This window comes from Anopheles cruzii, chromosome 2 (assembly GCF_943734635.1).
Source record: "Anopheles cruzii chromosome 2, idAnoCruzAS_RS32_06, whole genome shotgun sequence".
NCBI lineage: Eukaryota > Metazoa > Arthropoda > Insecta > Diptera > Culicidae > Anopheles > Anopheles cruzii.
The window spans coordinates 49,764,604-49,783,122 of NC_069144.1; the positions used below are offsets into that span (position 1 = coordinate 49,764,604).

General features: G+C 52.7%; 1 protein-coding gene across 1 annotated transcript; it reads right to left on the reverse strand.

The window, feature by feature from the left end:
* Positions 1-378: 378 nt before the first annotated feature.
* On the reverse strand, positions 379-17,696 carry LOC128267968 (uncharacterized). Its single transcript, XM_053004942.1, has 6 exons — positions 17,578-17,696; positions 7,774-7,829; positions 4,384-4,393; positions 1,593-2,046; positions 1,268-1,486; positions 379-1,196 (listed from the first exon to the last, which is right to left on the reverse strand). The coding sequence occupies exons 1-6, from the start codon at positions 17,593-17,595 to the stop codon at positions 379-381; spliced, it is 1,575 nt and encodes a 524-aa protein (XP_052860902.1). The 5' UTR covers positions 17,596-17,696.
* Between the last annotated feature and the right edge of the window lie 823 nt (positions 17,697-18,519).

Below are 18,519 nucleotides of genomic sequence, written 5' to 3' on the forward strand. Positions count from 1 at the left end.
TCGAGCTACATCACTACTGGGGGAAGCTATTCCGATTTTATTAATTCTTATACTACGAGAAATGCACTTAACGAAACAAGGGCTCGGACACGCCGTTTCCACGGACCCACTACAGGGCAACCACCGTTCCGACTTCACCATCCGTTTCCACTAAACCTAAACGCGTAAGCCAGTAGCTCAGTCTCGTAAGTTTTAAGTTTGGCGCTGGTTCCGGCGCCAACCAGAAAACTTACAAAATACCGACCCCACCAGGCCGTCTTACAACTAGTGCCTTTCGCCCCCTTCTCGTGACTCCCCTTCCCGGTTCAGTCTGTTTGCCCTCCGTTGGAGGTGATGCTCAGGATGAAGCTCCCGCCGCCACCGTCGCCGATCAGTAGGTTAATAGTAGAAAAATCGGTATGGCGACGGGTTGCTGAAGGATGGATAATTGTTATACCCCGAATAGGCACTGGCCGCCGGGCTAAGAACGGGCGTGGGGGCATAGATGGCGGTGCGCTGGGGATAGTCGTACGCCTGAAAGGGATTCGGCTGGGTGGCCGCGCCCGCCGCTTGCTGGTACGCGGCGTAGTAGTACGGGTTGATTGAGGGCGACTGGAGCGCCTCCAGCTGCTGGTAGGCCAGCTGAGCGCCGAGCGCCGACTGGTACGCCTGATACGCCGGATAATACGACGGAGTCCAGCTGTAGTACGGGATGATCGTCGGTGGCGAGTAAACCGGCGCGTAGTTGGCCATGTACGGGAGCGTCTGCGCCTGCTGCTGCTGTTGCTGTTGTGCCTGTTGGTACGATATGGTCTGCGGGATGCCGGCCATGACGGCGCCCGGCGCTGATGCCGTCTTCAGGCGCAAGTTGGCCAGAAACTTCTCCGTGTCGAAGTTGGCCATCGCCTGCTGGCGGTTGTCTTCGAATTCCGCCTCGATCTCCTTCGGTGCAACGCGAGCCTCATAGCCCGGGCCAACCAGCAGCCCTCCGCCACCGGCACCCTCATCGCTTACGCTTCCTAGCAGCCCATACTTGCCGTGGGTCAACGTCTTCTTGCTGAACGAAATCGGAAGTCCCAGCGAACTCAGCTCGCTCGGCTTGATACCGGCAATGGCAGTAGCAACTGGCCGGGCGACGGCCAGCCCCCCATCACCTACCACCGCGGTGGCCACCGGTTTCGACGAAGCGACACCTCCTTCACCGGCAATGGCTAAACCTGCAGAGGGGAGCGTCAGAATCGACGTCAGTTTTCTGTTGGCCCAACAGCAAGTCCCGCTGGCTACCTACCGACTGGTTTGGCTTCCGCGATGGACGACTCCTTCTCGTGCGTCTCCACCTGCACACTGTCGCCACCGCCCGAGCCTTCTTCACCCACGTTCTCTTCCTCCTCCTTCTTCTTCTTGTCCTCCTTGCCCTTGAAGCCGGGGAACGAGGTCACCTTGGAGCCGCCGGACGCCTTCTTTTTCTGGCCCTCGCCGACACCGGACGACGCCGTCTCGTAGTTGGCTGTTGGCGGATACTTATGGATCGTTAGTGACACCATACAAGGCGCTGAGGCGAGGCCAGACCGAGCGATCAATGATCCCACGGAGGGGCCCCAGGGGCTACTTACCGTCGAACAGGAACCGTATCGCCGCGTCCTGCTCGTCGTCGGCCTGCTGGATGTGGGCAAGTTTTTGTGCGGCCACCCCGAGCTTCTCCAGGTTTTCGGCGTACACCCGCTTCTGGTCGGCCGACAGTCGGCCCGTCTTCTTGACCGTCTCCTGCAGCGACACGAGCGAGGCGGCCGCATGCTGGATCTTCAGGAGGTAATCGCCGAACGACTGCTCGGATTGCTTGACGTCCTCGTCGCTCGTCGCCAACGGTTCCTCTTCGGGAGTCTGCTGCTGCTGCTTGGTCGCTGCCGCCTCTTCCGACACCTGCTGCACCTTCAACTCCATGTCATCGTCGTCGCCGCGCAGTATCTTGCTCACCACCGTCCCGTCACTGTTCTTGCGGATCTCCAGTATCTGGCCGCGGGCTCCGCCGTAGAACGGAAGCTTCAGCACGTCGGTCGCCGTCCGGTGCTCGGGGCTGCAGGGTAGAGAGCGGGAAGAAAACAGAAAAAATGATGACAGCTGTGGACATGGGAATTGCTTCTTCGACTTCGACCCATGCCTGGAGGCACTCCTCGATCTTCTTGTGGAGGCTCTCGGAGTGGGGTTACCTAGGATTCGGGAGCAGGATTCGGGAGCTGGGACATCACGGGTGGTCTGATGAATCAAACCCCTATCGATGATATGAACACTAACTACGGGCGAATGGTTTTGATGCGTCAAAAGTTGGATAGAAGGTCAGGCGATTAATGGAGTTCCTTTCGGCGCGGATGATGACAGTATGTACAGAATGTAGCCACTTGTTGTGCGACAGCGACTAGACCTGGAGAAGACTACCCCCCGGTCCCCCCACACCACACCCGAAATGGTGATACGAAAGCGTGACCCACCACTACATTAGCGAACCCAATCTACACAACCTCTGCTGGATGAGCTTGAAAATGGGACGTAGGACATGCCGGTGTGTGTTGGAATTGGTTTATTGTTTTCTGTTGCCCTCGGGTCCGCCATTACTTCACATAATCGACTATCAGATCGGCCTGGGCGTGGGCCCGCCCATTCGCCCCGACGATCGCCACGGACTGGGGCCGGAACAGAATCTTCGCCGAGCTGCCCTGCCTCAGGATGGCGTGCGAAACGGGCGTCGAGATGGCGGTGCCCCCGTTACCGGAGATGGCCTTCGACGAGGGCTCCAGTATGAGCGACGCTTCCTCCCGGCTGTCGGTCATCGGCAGACCGTAGAACGGGTAGTAGTGCTGCGAGACACTCGGCGCAACGGGCGCCACCCGGCCTACGGGCGCGTCGGCTGTCGTGGACCCCACCGCACTGACCACCACTTGCTGCTGCTTCTTCGGTTGCTGCTTCTTGCTGCCTGCTGCCTGCCCCTTGTCCGGTACCGCTTGGAGAAGCTTTTCTGGCGCAGCCGGACTCGGTGCGTACTTTTGTACCGCAAACTGGCCATCCGGCAGCTGGATGGCCTGAAGCAGTGCCATGTTCGAGATATGTTTCGGTTTTTTGCGTTGCGCCTCAAGAGGCACCCCGCCGGCAGGGGGCGCCACTGGTGAATACACCAGCTGATGGCCCAGAAAGCCGCCGGACGCCTCCACCTGCAACGGATACTGCACGGACGGACGTGACGGGAAGAAGCTTTCGGAGAAAGGGGAAGGAGAAAAGAGGGGAAGGCTGATGAGTGCTGGGTGGTGGTGGCTGCGAGGGCGAGTGTTTGGGTCAGGAGTGGGTTATCCAGCCCGCCGGGCCGGGCACGGTGCGTTAGCAGGACAAAGCTCATGCTAGATTCTGCCGGTCCGGTCCATACCTGTTACGTTACGTCTGGCCAATGCTGCCAAGTGTTCCACCTCGTTAGCTGGTGTTAGACGTCCCTTCCGCGTTAGTGGCGTTAGTTGGCAAGCGAAATGGCGTTAGGTCGCTAACGAAAACACACTGTTACAGAAAAACACAGCTTCTTTTAGCGGTTAAATAAATTTCTCAATTTTTTATTATCGCAAAAGTCGCTCCCCATGAGGCGACCCAACAGGATCGCCTCGGAAGGTCCCGTTGGGCCACCGGGGGTTACGATCAGCGTTATGGCAAGGTTCCGTCCAGGAGTCCGTCACGCGGAGGACACACAGTCTGTACAGTCTGTCGTATTTACAGCACCGCCTGCGGGCCGCGATCACGTCCGGTAGTAGACCACCGGACCGCTCGCGACCAGCACCGCATCGAGCGGAAGGCTGCGCTGCGTGCCGTTGATCGTTTTCGCCAGATCGACCGTCTCCGGCACGGCGTACACCTTGGCGCCGGGCCCGGCGATCGTGAGGCTGCGCGGGTGCGTGATGGCTGTCCCGTTCGGACCAACAATCGCAGTACCGCCGCTACCGGCCGTGGCCACTCCACCCGGTCCGGCGATCGCTATGCCACCCTGGCGGACACGCAGCCGCTGGATGACCAGCCCGGCCCCGGCGTCGGCCTGTTTCGGGGAAAAGAACCCAAACGGACCCTTATCCTGTGCCGCTGGCTCGACTTCGTCCGACAGCGGTTTCTCCTTCAGATCCTGACCCTCGCCGGCCAGCTCAGTGCCGGGTGTGGTCGGCAGGATGTTGAAGCGGTGGGTAAAGTTGTTGAACACGTTCGTAATGTTGAAGCTCTTGCCAGCGGCCAACCCGTTGGCCGCCTTCTGCAGCATTACCAGCTCGATGTCGGGCTCGGTGTCATCGGAGTCGGTGGCGGCTGCGGCGGTCGCGGCGGGTGCACCCATGAACTTGTCGTTCGCTATGGCCGGCAGACCCCCCGCGGCACCCGCACCCTTACGCTCATCGTCCTCCTCCTGATCGTAGTCCACCGCTTCGACGATCTCCTCCAGCAGTTGCTCCTCCAGCTTGGTGCTCTGCACCGCATCGGCTACTTCGGCCACGTCTTCCATCACGCCCTTCGGTCGCTTGACCTGGGCCGGCTCTCCCAAGTGCAGCGCTTTTCCCTTCGGAAACGAGCCGAAATCGATCGTGCTCGGAATGTACCGGATCTCGTTCGATCTTCCGTCCGCCGTCGGCACACTGATCGGCAGGATGTAGATCTGATCTGGCGGCGCCGTCGGTCGCAGATTCTTGGCGGCCCGGACCGGCACCAGCTGGAACGCCCAAGGAACGGCACCGACGGTCGGCAGCTGAAGGTAGGGCGTCGGGTAGAAGTAGCTTTGCGCGCGGAACGGGTCCGGACCGATGGCTTTCGTGGTCTTCAGCGTTCCGCCCGCCGGTGAGGCCTTCAGCTGGGCCAGGGCCGGTGGGAAGTAGGCCGGCCGGGGGTAGAAGTACCCGCCGGTGGCACCCTGACCACGGGGGAACGCTAGTTCGCCCCTCTTCCGATAGCCCATCGCCTCGTTGATGCGCTCGATCTCGCGCAGTATACGATCGGTTTCCTCGGCCGACCCTCGGCGATCGCTCAGCAGCAGCGGCGGCTCCAGGTCCGGTGTCTCCGGTATCAGGCGTATCACCTGCTTCTCGATCCTGCCGGAAAGCGCGAAGAGAGAAAACCCGATCAGTGGAGTGGCGGAAGCTTTGGCAAAAGCCAGATGAATGGAAGAAAAGTTGGAAAAAGCTGAACAGGTTGTGGGGATGAGCAGGGTGAGGTGATCCGTACGAAGGGCCTACTACGATTAGAGGGTTAGAAGGAGGCCAAAAGGATGCAGATTAGTTCACTCCCATAGAATGGGATCGAGAAACATCCCAAAAGGTTTATAAACACACACACACACCCAAGGAAAGAAAGTAAGAGGATCAGTTTTGAGATGATAGGAGGATAACAAAACGGGACAGAGAAAGAGAGAGAGATTAATATTGATTTAAGTAGACATACCTGTACATTTGTTACTAGAAGCTACGCTGTTATTACTGAGCAGTTTTGGTATTATGGCTGTGGTAGTGCTAGTATGTTTTATTGTGTTTAATTCCACCATCCGGCCATTTCGGTCCATTCCTTTGTTTTTATTGCTCGCACTCTGTAACGGCACACAACTTCACATACACAGGAACGCACAGGATTGTTCGTCGAACACACCGCGAACCAGGAAGCTACCAACGACACAGGACATCACAAAACATTCGCACCGAACACCGAACCAACTCACGGACAACTCTGACACATTACTAGGACCGATTGAATACGATTTACTTAACCAGAAACCCATCGAGTTGACCATTTTAAGGGTAATTTAGAGCTCCACAAGCTTATTAAACATTCTTTTTGTGGCGATCTTGAATATTTATTTGTCTCCTCGCCGGAAGTTAGTCGCGAGCGTAGAGCGCAAGGAAGCGAGTGAGCTGGCAATTATAGTGCGAGAGAAAGAGAGAGAGAGCCAGCAAATACGTAGCATTAGTAGCATTTAGTAGCACATATATTAGTAGCACTGACGCATGTTTTCGGACTACTTAAGGAAGAAATATAATATCGCGAATAAAGTTAATTATTTTTCGTAAAAACGGAAGTGGAGAAATAAATTCACCATGTTCGATTAAAGAAAAACTCTTGCTCTTGACTTTGGTCGAAACGAAACATTGGGCCGGGCTAGGCTAGTACTACAATAAAAATCAATCGTTAGATGAAGACAGCACCCAAAAGACGTGCTCGTAGTTCGCAGATCTTCTCTCAGTTTCTCGCTCTTTCTCTCTTTTTCGATCTGCAACTGTCGAACGGTACAACCCGCGGTGCGCACACCGTTTTTGCTCCGTTTAATTCGTTTATTGCTGTTCCGATCATCACAACCCGTGCCAAGCATTTTTGCAAGCCTTCTCTGCTAGCGTCTAACGGCAACACGTCAGGACGCCAGACACACTACTTTGTTAAGGCAATGGGGCTAGCAACAGTTAACTCCCTCACGCCGGCGAGCTGAAGAATTCTATTGTGCACTGGCCCCCCTCTGAGGCTGCCTTTGTTAACCGCCACTGGCCCCGCACGAGAAGGAGGTAACAGTAATCGGGCAGCGCTATCGCAGCGGATCGCTGCCTGCGGATGGCGGTTTAGTCTAATGTTTGCCAGACATGCGCACACGCATGCCTTCGACGCTGGTCAAGACCAAGCATTATTTCCCGGCGGTCTTCACGCATCGCCCTGATTGCCCCGCGAGACAGGCTTAGGGCGTGGAAATGCAAATTACGTTACGCGAACGATGCTCTTGAGAGTGTTGGGTGCGCGGGAACCGCAGGAAACTTATCAACCACCGTCACGAGTGTCATAAAAACAAATGGAACAAAAGCACGATTAATTAGCGTTCAAAGTCGCGATCGCGAGAACGAAAGCAAAAGCCTTCCATCCATTCTACCGGCCGATAAACGGTTCTTCAGCCCATTCATCAAACGCCCATAATCATGCCACGCCATTCAGCGTCACCCCGGTCCGGTCCGGTCCCGGTGGTGATGGTATCGGCTTAATCAAGCTCCGATCTCATGCGATCGATCGGAGCATGATTTGTGAGCGGTGATGTTGGCGGCGCTGCGCTAACGGTTTATAAGCGAAAGTAGGCAGGGACGGACGGGCGGAAGGACGAACAACGGCCGCTCAGGACAAGGAACCGCAGCGGTGGTCTGCGTGACCAAAAGCGATCTTTAACCTCCCAGCAGTATTAGCGATACGAAGACACAGGCAGACAGCCAGAGACAGAGACAGAGGGAGAGATAGAAAGAGAGAGAGAGAAAGGGAATTACTGAAGACACACACTAGATAGATTGGGGTGTATAACATGTGTGAGTTGTTTTTTTTTAGTATAGAAGCTTACACCTAAACACATCCAATTACGACCGACCGAACGAACCGAAGAAGAACCACCGATCGACGTGAATTTTCCATTCGCTACGCGTTTTATGCCTTTTATTAGCGAGATTTAGGGAAGCATGGGGCGAAAGCAAGCATTAAGATGGCCCGGCCGAGAGCCGGACAGAGGAAAATCGGAGCGAAAACGCGAAAGGCCAGCAATTCTTTTCTCATTTGTTGCATTGTCGTTTATCAATTCGTGCCACCTCAGCAAGGCAACGGCCACGGGGCCAAGGCACGGAATGGCAGCTTTTAATGTAAATTTTCGGTCCGTCCGTTCTTATGTTCCGTTCGATGAGTTTTTCTTTTCGCGCTCTCTCGCGCCGTGCCGTGTTATCATCGCTAATGAAGACGCTGTTTGCGCTGAAAAATGAAACAATTCCACAAATCAAGACTTACTGTATGGCTTGCGGGCGACATTGTATGCTGAGCATCGCCGTGGCTAAAGTGAACACCTGTTGGAAGGGAACACAGAAAAGAGAACGGTTAGTGAGGGCTTCGTAGAGGTGTTCTATGTCAAAAAACCCAACAGTACACCCAAACCGACCCAAAATCGAAACGCGGTCCTCAAAAACATTTTAAGCGAAAATTTTTGATGGATCCAAATTCATTCTGCACGAAAGTAACTCACCTCACGACCAACGCCACCGTATCTGTGGTGAATAATTCATTTTATAACCCGCACGAGCGTGGCATGACTAACGAACGTCCGCATGAAAGCAGTTAATGGGTTTTAGGGCGAACGAACGACTTCAATGGGACAGCAAGCGACGAACCTGGCCTGACGAATGTTACTAAATTCACCTCCGCCGATAATGGAACATTTGCGATAAATAGTTTTAACGGGCCCGGGGGTTTTCGGGAACTTCCTTTGCAAAAGTTGGCAGAATCTTACAGAAGCCATGGCCACGTTCTGTTCGCTTCGAACGAAATGCGTGACGCGCTCTTACGCGCTGACTCAGCTGAGCGCAGATTAAACTTTAGTCGCAGCCACGCAAAAGCGCAGGAAGACGCAGCGACGACCGAGGTGACTCGCGATTCGCTCTGCGCGCTTTCCCATTAGGTGGCATTAACGGTACGTACGTATCGGCCGGAGAAATTCTGGTTTTTTCCCTCTGTTTGTTCGCGCAACAGTTTTGCTACTCGCCCCGTCGTGAAGAGGCTCCCCCCCGATGATGACGGTGCGGTGGCACTGCTACCGACTGCGGCCACACTGGCTGACCCATTCGAGGCAAAGAAGGAGAATAAACAAATAAAATCCCAAGCCCCAGTCATTCGACACGGGCAGAGGCAAATAACCTCTTAACAACCACTGCCACGGCGGCTCAGCTGACTGCACTGGCTGGCAAAACGGGTTTCCGGAACCGACGGTGGTCGGAAAATGTTACCCTCCCGGTGCCGGTGCTGACCGGGCAACATCTCACATAACAGTAAGCATCATCCGGCGAAGTGTGTGCAGGAGTGGGACCCGGCGAAGGGTGAAGATTCTCTCTGAGGAGCGCACGAATTGGCGCACGTATCTGTTAAAATGTGTCATTCACCTACCAGGCAGCGAAGTGCCCGAAAAGGATCGAAAACTGTTGTTTCAAGTCCCAAAAGTTTGCTAGAAGCTGCCAGACACTTGCAGATTTACGAGGCACAAAATTTGACTAACAAATTTATTGCTTCGCCAGCCATCGAATACAATTTGGTATGCAAAAGGCGTAAATTGATCTTTCACGCTTTTGTGGCTCTCGGCGAACTAACGTTACCGGACAACGTATTTGCTGGATGAACTAGGAAGAAAAAAGGGAACCTTTTGGTTCTCAACCCGAGAACGTTACGGGCTATTGAAACCTTTTTGGTCCGGAAGACTTTTGCTCGGCTCGCTCGCGAACGCACCTGCCGATCTTTGTCCGATCTCAAGAGGAACGCCTTTCGAATTCTTCGCGCAGCATAATTCTTCGCCCCGTAATTACGCACAAATTGCCTTCTCACTTATCGATCCATTAGTGGAGGGCCACTAATGTCCATTAAAGCCACCGCACAGTCCCAGGTCCGCTGCACCGGACCACCGGCAGTGCGTGGTGCTTTTAACACCGAACGTCTCGCTGCTCGATCTGATTACTATCCCAGCATCGCGCACCGCGATGAAAGACAAACATCAACACAACCGAAGAGCGTTCCAGCAAGGAGAGAATCACAGCCACTCCACAGTTTTGTTTACATTATCTTCTTGACGCCACCGAGCATGGCGTGAGTATCGAGATCGGGGGAACCATGTTAATGAAGGTCCAACCGTGTGAAAGGAACTCATGTTGCGCCCCTTCATTAGGAGATCTCGAGGAAAATGACCCGACCTTTGTCAAGTGCACCGCGATTGTCCTGATAAGATGTTGCACGGAATGGTCTCCTACTTTTGAGGTGACCACCACAACTCTCGCCGGAAATCTGATTGGCTTGTTGGTTGTTAAAGCAGTGTGACAATACTGACTACCATGCCAAAGGAGAGGACCAGGGATTCTGTTTCCTATTTCGTACCCTCTTTGGCTTTCTATGCTTTCTACGGCCTTAGGCACACAGAGACATTCTGCGTGAGACGAGTTTGTTGATTAAAACATTTTACTGTTGAAATTCCAACCCGGTCCGGTCAAGGGACCGGTAACCGCCGGCAGCGAGAGCCTGTCATCGTCAGACCCTGTCATCGTCTTAACGATGATCACCATCATCATCACCAATCTTCTTGACGGCCGTTTCCCAACGGATGCGAACTGACTGAATGACTCCCAGTGGTGCTTCCAAAGGCACCACCAGCTCTCGAGATAGGGCTTAAAAAAGGGGTTCTTGCCGGAGCTGGCTGCAAGTGGGCGATTAGTGGCGGCGACAGTGATTGGTGAAGATGTTCTGCGCGATTTCCACCTTCGTTCGATGCACTGATAGGTAATTTTACGCAGGGCAACCTGAAAGCACCCCAAGGGTGACGGCGATTGCGTGCAAATCGAACGCATTATTTAGCCCGGTCCCGGTTGTTTGTTAGAAGTTAGTGCTTCATGCTTCCACGGGCAAACGTCTTCATCCGTTCCGTGTGACAGGCGGAGCGAGCCCGACTTTGAGCGCCGAGGTGTTTGCAGGGCCCGCGGATAACTCTTGCGCCAACGCGTGTTGTTCAAAGCTTCGCTACACAATTTAGCGATCCATCTTCGTTAAAATGTCGGCTCGGCTCGGGATGATTCCTGCACCGCCAGGGGCACTTCCAGACTATGCTGGCGGTGCAATAGTGTTGTAGGGTGATTATTAGAAGACTGTTTGAACGACGTTTTAATGGTACATAAACACGTGCTAGACGAACGCTAATGTTCAAACAAGATGTTGAAAAAAGATATAAAAGCAGATGTTGTACCTTTGCGTATCAGCTAAATAAGTTCGTTTCATTACAAACAGTGTTGTTATAATATACATAAATTGTAGTGCAGTTGCAGCAAGTTTATGAGTTGCAATCGGTTGCCCTTTTGTTTTGCAATTATACACTATGCTGGACCTCTCGGTCCGTAGTTTGTCCTTGCTTTAATCACCCTTTGTGGTAGATCAGTACCAATCGCTGCAGTGACAATAATCACTGCAACGTTATGCTGCATAATTGGACCACGATTCGAAACGAGGAAGTTATTCCCTGCGAATAAAACTACACCGTCGAGAACAAGGACTCGAGCAGTGCTCGCGCGCCGGATACAGAACCGGCTCATATAACTGGTTCACGTTACGGCCGGATCCTGATGCAACAGCCCCGCAGCAGAATCCGGATTTTTGCCACAAACAGTAACCACGGGACTCTAAAGACGTCGCTCGAAGACGTTAATGATGTACCGGTAATGCGTTCGCTAAACCAAGGCGACTCGAAGCTTATTATAACAAATGAGCTTCAGAAGTCGTAAGCACGCCGTTCGCAAGCGAGACATTATGCTGTGCCGTTCCCGGGGGTGGTCCAACAACTTCCGCGAGACGCGGCATAAATCTGCAAAACGTGTGCTTGCCCCGATCCTTGTTACGCTTCACCTTGAGCAAGATAAGCAGAGGGCGACAGAAACAGCGCCAGCGATAAAGAAAAACCCCGGATTTTGTTCGCAGCCGAACGCGGTCCCGACCGAATTCAATTCGTTTTGCGGGCACGATCCAGCGGCGCAAAAAAAGAACCAGTTTTAGTGGTTCGCATCGGGTCCGTTTGACCGAATCCTGCTTTTTTACTAATTTAATCGAAAAAAGCCCCAATCTGGTGGCCCGTTTCGGGCCGGGTGGTCCGAAAATTAATTAATCTCCCGCACGAAGTAAGCAACAGCACAGACCGACTCACACGCACACATCCCGGGACCGGGACCACGACCCGGGAATCGTGCGCCCGATTTTTCACAACGATTTGGAACCCGTGTTTGGTGGGGGAAAACGCCACAGCTCAAGCGGCTCATCATCTCGCGTTTCTTTAGTTTTGACATGTTGTAATGTAACGTCTAATCCATCGCATACGCTCGACCGATCTCGCGGATAACGATCGTTTAATTAATCGCAAGCGGATCGCGGATTGGCGTTGGTGGCAGGGAAGCAGCCCTGACAGCCGCGTCAAATTTTCCAACTCCAGCTCCAGATCATTCTCGAATAGCAACGTGCGGGTGCCACAGCACCGTTTAAGGGATGGAATCGATCTATTTCGATCACATGAACCCCGGCCCCCGAGGGTTCCCACCTATCGTGGTATCGGCGAAGGCTTCCAAAACTTTCCTTCGGTCCAGTAGTGTCCGCTGGTCGGTCTTCCCCTTTCGACCGTTCGTTGACCTACGGTCGGAATCGTTCGGTTAGAAGGAAACTGGGGATCACATAAAAAGCCGACGGATAGCTCAAGACGACCGGTAAAGTTCGCAAAAGAAGATACGGCCTCATCTCAGCCACATTCTTGCTGCGGTGGCTTAGCGCACGAAAATATTAGGAAGATCCAAAAGAGACGTTCGAAATTGTTCGAAAAATCTGATACATACTACTTAACTTTATACGAAAAAGGAATGGAAATAAACTATGCGTTCCATTACAGATTTTTTAATAGATCGCATCCGCATTCCTTTGCGTGGAACTGACACGAAACACTGTTCCACTATATGCGATGCGAATATAGGTCTAACTTAAAAGCTGGTAACCGGTATATTTAGAGATACACGAATAAAACAGTAAAATGAATAGACCAGTGACTACAAAGGCATTGAAAAAACATCACGAAACTAATTGAAGGACATATTAACGTCAAGAAGGGACGAAAAATTGTTATTTAAATTATTCAGATAAAGAGCTAGTAACGGGTTATTATATCCGGTGACAAATGACCGCGCAAACGTCTCAAACATTGGGCAGGAGCCGAAAAGATAGGAAGATAGAGCAATATAGTAAATGATAGACGGAACCACTTCCATCATCTCTTTTGGATCAACTCAATGCAATGCCAACATCTTCCTTTGATGAGAACACCAAGCAAGGAACGTCCGGCGTCTGGTTGTTTTCTTTTTGCAAATTTTTTGCGCACGACTCACACGCAGCACCAGCAGCATCGGACTTTTCATCGGTCGGTTCTAGCGCCATCACTCACGATGCTTGGAATCATGTCCGTCTATTGATCGTGCGTCTGCCCCACGACCATCAATAGCAGTCCGCTCCGTCAATCGCAAGTACACATTTCAAACACTCCCATCACGACCGGGATCGATTGGTGCGAACGGTCCAGCGCAACATAGTTGGACAAAACCATACAGAAAAAAAAATGTGGTGCGCGAAATGGCAAGCGATCTCCACAAAACGGAGCACCTCTCCTGCGCCGTTTTGTGCGGTGTCCAGAGAAAGCGGGCACGGAATTGAGCTCCCATAATTCCCATAATTGGGCACCAGCGCGCCCGAAGGGGCGGAAATTTATGATTTGCGTACCCGAAGGAAGATTTGCGCCGAGAGCCCCCGTGGTGGTCGAGATAATTGTCCATCCACCTTCCGTTCTCCTGGGGCGGCGGGTGGGGGCTTCTGCGGTCGTCGCCCCGAGGATGTTTGCCATGCGGACCGCCACAATGGAGGTGCCCACCACCGTGGGCCGGGCTAAAAGATGCATATCATAGGCATCACGCGGGCCGAGCCGAGCATAAAACAAACGTCCCAGCACCAGCAGCGGAGGGAACCTGCCGGTTGGGTTTGCTAGGGTGGTAAATTGCAACCATTGCTCTCCCATTGGGCCCGGTACCTATGGCTCCTCGCGCTTCCCGCGGGAGCCTCCCTTGTTCCAGCAGCAGCAGCATCATCATCACCATCATTATCGGGCAGCAGCGTTCAATGGTAACTGTGATTGAAAACTGCAATCACAATCGATCGTCTTCGTTTCAGCGAACTGCTCGCCAGAGCGCCAAACAGTCTCCCAAACACCGAGACCACGATCCGCGGGGTTCAATCACTCCGTGGCTGGCGTATTACTCCACTCCGCACTCCGCATAAAATTGGAGTTTCTCGGGAATGAAACATGAATCGGTAGGTTAGTGGATCAGTGATCAACTGTTATCAGCTAGACGGCCCACCAGAACATGATCTATTTATTGTGAAGGAAAACGGGGTCTTCAATTCTTGCAGACGAATGTCAAAATTTAGCAAGCAATATTGGACCTCACCTTGATATTATCAAGGCACTTTTAAAAGAGAAAACCTTGGCAAGGACTATAAACTTGACATTAAAACATTAAAGTAAAAACATTCAAGTAGCAATATCAGTGAATGAAAATGAGAAAACCTGATGATGACCTGTTAAAAGGATCAACTGACTCATTAATATTCTTCTGGCATTGTGTTGTAAAACATACACAATATTACCGCACGTCAAAACTGCCGTAATTGTGTCAGTGTAAATATTGCTTTAAAACGTCGTACCTCGCTTAGCGTTACAGATTAATCCCATAGTTGCCGTCGTCTTCTGAAGGCCAGCATGTGACTGAACCCCACTCGAGCTCAGCATCTTAACGACGCATTTGGCTTCATGTTTGTCTCCAAAAGCGTCTACCAACAGCATTCTGCAGCTCGCGATGCACGAACCAAGCACGAAGAAAAAACCATCAGCTACAGAAAACCAGATCACCAGCGCCCGGCCCATGGTGACGATCGTCCTGGACCGTCCCGAACGGTCCCGGACCGTGTGCAGCAGTGGTGTCTGTCGGTGCACAAAACCGGAACCGGTGGGCGTGCATCCCGAAACGACCGACTTTGGACGTTAATGACCGACGACTGGCCGACGGCCCCCCCGCAGGTGGCACAGCCAAGGACAGTCAAGGGCAGGGCCACCTGACGACCATTTTACATTTTAATTTTATTTCTCGTCTCTCGGCGTCTCGGTTAAATGGTTCAAAAAATGGTCAACTAATCAAAGACGATCACGGTAACAGCTTTATTGTAGAGGAGAGCGCGTGGCAGAACCGTCCCATTTATCGTCTCCGGCGATCGGACGAACGTCGTCGAGCGGCTCTCGGGCTAGTAATAAAGGTAATAAGAGATGCACAGATCGTCAACTCCTGCCGGTGGACATAATTGGTAGTTTCTTCGGTCTGATTAACGATCACTACCGGACTGCGGAGCTGCGGCCGATAAATGACAGAACCCCTCAATGAGGCCCTTCGATCAGGTCCATTCTCTGTGTTTACTAATTGCGAATCGGATAGCCGATGATGATGCAATTTATGTTGGTCCTCCGAAGAGAGGTCCGGACCCACGAGAAGCTTCCGGATACGATAACGACGATATTCGATCGTCCCCCGTGGAACAATTGAATCTCGCGGTTCTACGTGATCGCGATCACGTTGATGATAGAGCATAGAGCATAGCGTAGCGAATTGAGGGCTTTCCATTCTAAACTGTAGCTAAAGGGCCTCGTAAGGCTTTCACAATTCTGCCAGTGCTGGGAAAGAAACCCGAAAAGAAACAATTGAAGTCTTTAACGAGCTTTTTAGCATCCCCGTTCGTGTCCCCGCCCCGTGGCGGAACGAATGTGCTGCTGGTCAAACATGCAGCTGTTCCACTGCTGTAAATCACTTTTCCTGGCCTCTAACGGAAAACAGAGACCCTTCAGTCGCCTGCCGCCACCTTGAGCCAGAATGCCTTGTGCCTTGTGGCCGATTTGGAGCCCGCCTCTATTACCGACCGATTCATCACACCTTTCACCCCTTTTGCGCCGGGACGGAAGCTGACCATCATTTGTGATGATGGAAAATGGAGTCAATTTTCCATCGGCCAGCTTCGCAGCGAGCGTCATAATGCTCCCAGCGCCCGTTCCTGCCTGCATCGTGGGACCACCCATAATTAGCATTAATATAATTACATTTTGCTTGCTTCACACACCACAACGGCACGGTCACGGGGCTGTAGAATAAATAAAAAGTGGCCATCGTGCCGAGAGCGTTGGGGCAACGACACACACACACACACACAGAACCGGTCGAAGAAATGCTCCGAACTGTGGAGCAGTCGATTCCACTCGGCGTAAAGGCTCCTCCAGCTAGTTCCAGCACTTTGGCAACAAATCATAGGACATCCAGGTCGGGCGCAGCATAACAGGAAGCGGGCTCGATCCACCGGCGAGCCGCGCCTGACACGGCCGGCCCAGGAATTCACACTTGCTGTTTGTATGCAAATTGATTCTAATTTGGTTACCCTCAATTATCGCGCATACTCGAGACGAGAGTGATGAAGAGAGTGTGTGGCCGGTGGCCGGGTATGAGGGTATCGAACCCCGCCGAGAACCTCACCTCACACCGCTTGACCTCGTTCGGGTTGAAATGTGCATGAAAGCAGACGCCAGCGAGGGAAAGTTTCCGTGCGGTTTGAGAGTGACGCAAACGAGAACAAGTTTACTTTTTCCGGTATGACTAAGGCAGTTGACAGCAGCAACTCAAACGTCGTTGATGCATTAGGGTATATTCTTACATAATTTATTTGGTAAATACGAAAAGAAACTTCTGTCTGTTTGGATGATATGAGACAGTTCTTAACCTCCACCATTTACTATATTTATTCAAGCTGTAGAACTAGTCGATGATGATCCTGGTAGAATTTGCTAAACTCCAACGAATCATTTCCCGACCTCATTAGCTCCAGCATCATCAGTCACCGAGCTTCATCGGTTTCCACATTAACTCTGACGCAAGTCAAGTTTAGTTGAGCCACTGATCGACCGCTCATCCGGCAAAGTTCCTATCTGGACGCTGCAGTAATTCACAGCAAACATTCGGGTAACAAATGAGCCAAACCGGGAAATGCGCAACTAAAACTTGCAAAACAAACTGGGATGAAGAAATCCTTTGCGCCTTCTCCGAAGTAATTTGATTAGAACCTAATTAAAACAAGAGCATGCGAGTGGAGCCTCAACACAACAGGTGGCCGCAAAGCTGGAAGAACACTGTTCCAGCGTAAACTGGAATAGAACTGGATTCCGTGGCTAGTCTGATTTTGCGACCGCGACCTGTACCCGGGACCAGAGTCTGGATAGCAGCACTCGGATTCGCCGCATCTTTCGACGCGTGAGTTGCTCGCAACTCCAAATCAATAAAATCCATTGATTCCATTATGCTGCGACCGAACAGATCGGTTACACCGTGGATCGGGCCGCTCAGCGCAGATCATGAACTTGAACTTGGCAGCAGTCCTCTCGCTGCGCGGCCTGACGCGTTCCAGTTTCAATCGATGGCCACCACCGCCGCGCGCAGCAAACCCGTTGCCGCAACGAGGACGGGTTCCAGTTGCGCACCTGGAGTGGGTCTTCGGCCGCGAAGGGTGAAACCCCACAATTACGACACCGACACCGCGATCGAACCAAGTGTAACTGTAAAGCGATCGTCTTTCTGCCGGCGACGATGCAACGCCGACGATCGAGTGACGATCGAGTGCCGGTGGTTGTGCAAAACAAAAAAGGAACCGAAGCTAATCCATCACTGGATGGATGGCACGAAATAAAACGAGGACAGCGAGGACGGGCTCCGACCGGCTCGGTCCGTGCACTTCGAACACTTCAGAGCCTTAGGGTGGGCAGAATATTAAAGCTGCGCAGCGTGAAGTGTCGAGACGAAGGCGAGGATCATCATACACACGCACACACAAACCCCTCCGACAACACTAGCCAACCGGAATGCCCTCCTTTGGGCGGTCCCATTTAATAAACGACCGATAAATGCTTACCGCTAACAGAAGTTTCATGTCGATTCTGATGGTTGATTCCTTCTTGCGTTGGAGCCGCCCGATTCTCGCTCGTGACCGCGAGACCGTGTTTCGCTGCGGGTCTTCCGGCACCAAGCTGATGCTACCGGCGTTCAATCAAACGCTTATTTGAAACTTCACCTTCAGTCTCTTGGTCGTAACACCTTCAGCACCGAGAGAACACGGACGGACCAAACCGAACCGAACCACTCAACTCAGGAAGGGAAAACGCACAACAGTTCCACACTCGACGCGAGCGACTCCTTCAGAATTTCGTGGGCTTTCCTGAAGTTACTGGCTTCACCCGGTTGCCCTATGCACCCGTTCCAGACACAAACACGCGCACTCAAATACACACACGCACGCGCGCGGACGTAAAGATCGCACTTTGAAACTCCCCAAAATTCTGGCTTTCTCCAGTGCAATCGTGTGCGGTGTTGGGTGTAGCGAAGGGGGCCGTGCGAACGCTGTGCTGCGCTCTGAGATCGTTCGTCGGTCAGTGCTGCGCTCGGACTGTGCGCTCCGTTGGTCGGGCGGTCCAGTTTTATGTTTCGTGTGTTGCGCCTCGCGCGGCCGCGCTTTTGTTGCGTTCGCTGCTTTTCCGCCGGCGCGCACACGCGACGCCCTTCGAAACAATGCTTTGAGGTGCGCGAGCAACATAAGTCCCGGTGCCCTCCCCCAGTGTGGATGAAAGCAGCGGGGCTCCAACGGGCAGCGAAAGAACCGTCTTTACCGCGATACGACCGCATCGTGGCACCAAGACACAGCAAGCTTTTTTGCGGCATGCCAACACCACCAGCAGAACTCGTTGGGCTACTCGGGGCTGGGTGTGTGTACGTATCAGACGGGAAATGATTAACTCACGAAGCGGCCACGGGATCGTATAACTGTAGCGATTATTGGACCCGACGGAGACGACACTAT